General features: G+C 31.1%; 1 protein-coding gene across 1 annotated transcript in view; it reads left to right on the top strand.

The window, feature by feature from the left end:
• Positions 1–2,879, top strand: part of PTPRZ1 (protein tyrosine phosphatase, receptor-type, Z polypeptide 1) — a 90,155-nt gene that overhangs the window by 16,423 nt on the left and 70,853 nt on the right. The window contains exon 4 of the mRNA XM_011995971.1: positions 212–338. Within this exon, the coding sequence (XP_011851361.1) occupies positions 212–338 (127 nt within the window). The remainder of the gene's footprint in view (positions 1–211; positions 339–2,879) is intronic.

Here is a 2,879-nt window from a genome sequence, read left to right as displayed (position 1 = left end):
AAAAAAAAAAAAAAAAAGGCCTAGTTTTCCAGTTCTTCATAATTCACAAATATCACAAGTTTAAGCAACATTACATAAACTTTTCCTTAGGTTAATAAAATAGAAGTATTTTCCATGGACCAGTGAGAAAAAGTTTTCTAGGAAAGATACCTAGTGTGTTAGTAGTCCTATGAGAATAACATTTGTATAATTACTAACATCTTTCTTTTAGGGTGCTATTCTCAATAATTTGCTACCCAATATGAGTTATGTTCTTCAAATAGTAGCCATATGCACTAATGGCTTATATGGAAAATACAGCGACCAACTGATTGTCGACATGCCTACTGATAATCCTGGTAAGTACCGCCAGATACATCTGTATATTAGCTCAATAAATGAGGTTAGTTTAATTGCTGTATGCCTTGATGCTTTCTCTCTAACTTTATATTCTTTTAGCCAAAAGGCAAAGTGATTTTCTCTTAAGTCTGGATTGCCAGGTAATTTTTTGAGGCATGGGACTCATTTCTCATTCAGCAGGTCTGGTGCAGGACAATAAGTAAATTTATCCTTAGTATTGGAGTTTACCATTTGTAAAATAAGAACGACTAAACATATTTATAATATTGTAATGATCATTAAATGAAAATTATTATGTAAATGTTGAGACTGTTATTTTGGATAATTAAGAGTTGGTTTAATTTGTATTTATTTCCTTTTTTCAGCCCCCAAAGCATTATGTAGTAAGTATATACATGATCCTAAGGCCATGTGAGGTACTTTTAAATATCTATACAATGTGAGGTACTTTCTAATATCTATACAAAGCATCTCAAGAGTTTGTCTTAGATCTATTTTTCTACTTTTTATAGTTTGGTTATAGGGAGTGGGGTGTTTTCCTCTTGGTTGATTGCCCTTACTCTTTCCCAAAAACAAGACAAGTAAAAGTTGTTTCTACTTGTGTTTTATTTGCATGCACCTTCTCTAAATATATGGGAAAATCTTTTGATCTTAGAGCATATGCAATAACTGAATCAAATGCTGACCATCATCATTTGACAGTTTAAAATTATTAAGTTAGTGTTCCTCTTGTTAGTATAAGCAGTTTTAAATAATAGACTAGAAGTATATATATGTATATATACATCTACATATGTATAATCACATACATCTGCATACATACATACGTAAATATATATATATTCTTTGGTCATCCATATTAGGAGCCTACTCATTGAAACTTTTACAAATTTTAATGTAAGTGAATGGTTACAAATTATATTAATTATAGCCTATTTCAGTTTTACCTGTGGCAGGAAAACTGATGTGCACGGTTTGCATTGCTGTCTAAATGCTGTAGCAGGGACTTTAATCCAACATGAGCTTAAATAAAGTAATTGCTCATTGATCACCTTACTATAGCTGTTCTTACTAGTTGACTTTTTAAGTTAAAGACTATATGTCAGAGCATCAGATATTGTAGTACTCATCATTCCAAACTACAGGCTATAAAACTTGCCAAGGTATCTCCCAACTTGGTATTAATAACTAATGAATATTACTACTACCATGATGGCAATATCATTATTTAATATTTCTCATGACCTGCCTCATGGCCTGGGTATAACCATCTTTCTTATTGCCTTTATTTAGCGTTGTTTTTCAAAATCAGGTTATTTTTTAATGGAATGTGAGCTCTAAGTCTTATTGAAAGGTGAGTATCAAAATAACTGACCGTGATTTTAACTATGCCATATCACACCACACCATTGCATGGCAACCCTCACCAAAGTTCTCCACAATGAGCTATCCAGAAAATGACACCTTTAGCCATATAACTTTGATCATGTCGACCAGCACGATATGTGAATTGATTGAAATATGGCATATACAAAAATCTCTTCTACCCTTATTTATGCATTTTGAGTATGAAGTATATTGAACACATTCACTCAATTTTGTTACCTTGATTTAATTATGCTACTCTAATTTCATACATAAAATAATTTCTCAGGAGTTGGCAAAAAATTACTACTTTTACCCATTTATTTTTACACTGTTTCCTACTTTATTCGCTATGCCAAAGCTTTAAACATTCTGAATTTTTTTGGTCTTTTTCTTTTTTGGAGAAACTTATTGCATATGAAAGAAACAGATTAAATATGTATTTTCTCCATAAGTGATTTCTGAGTGATCCTGTAAGACTGACTTTATATTGGCACAAAATCTAATATTCTTCTATCATTTGTTGTATTTTCACATTTGTACTAAATAATAAATATTATTATAACTTAAAATTTCTGTTTATTTAAAGGACCGGGACACTATTGAACATTGTAATAATGAGATGCTTGTTTGGATACACCATTAAATCTCCATGGATGCCTCAGTCTCTTAAGGCATTTTGTATAGTAATGCTGTGTTAGTAAAAGATGGTATTTGATTTGATGTTTTGATATGCTATGCCTCTTAAAAGCCAAGGATTACAAACTTAGGTAGATTATTCCCTATTATTTCTACCAAAAATTCCTGCATCAAAAGCCTGTTCCTCCAAAGTTTGGGATTATCCTATTTTTTTATAAAAAAAAAAAAATTGGTTCTCTTAGGAGTTATTCTTTCTCATCTGAAAGGCTGCAATGGCATTTTTATCCACGTATTTACAATTCAGTATTGAAATTACATTGTTTTATCTATTGTTTCTTTGGTAAATATATCCCAATGAAAGTCTTGACAGTAATACTATCTTGTGGCTTGGTAAAACAGGTTTGGTGCCTACAAGATTTGTGAATCTTATTATTTTTGTGACTAATATAGATGTAAGTGGCTTTTGAGTTTGCTGCTTATTTCATGGTTTTTATTACTACCACTTGGTTCTGTTAATCATGCTGTTTTATTAGCTT

The sequence above is a fragment of the Mandrillus leucophaeus genome, unplaced genomic scaffold (assembly GCF_000951045.1).
Source record: "Mandrillus leucophaeus isolate KB7577 unplaced genomic scaffold, Mleu.le_1.0 Scaffold5, whole genome shotgun sequence".
Lineage (NCBI taxonomy): Eukaryota > Metazoa > Chordata > Mammalia > Primates > Cercopithecidae > Mandrillus > Mandrillus leucophaeus.
Note: the sequence above shows the minus strand (reverse complement) of the source record. Positions and strands in the feature narration are given on the sequence as shown.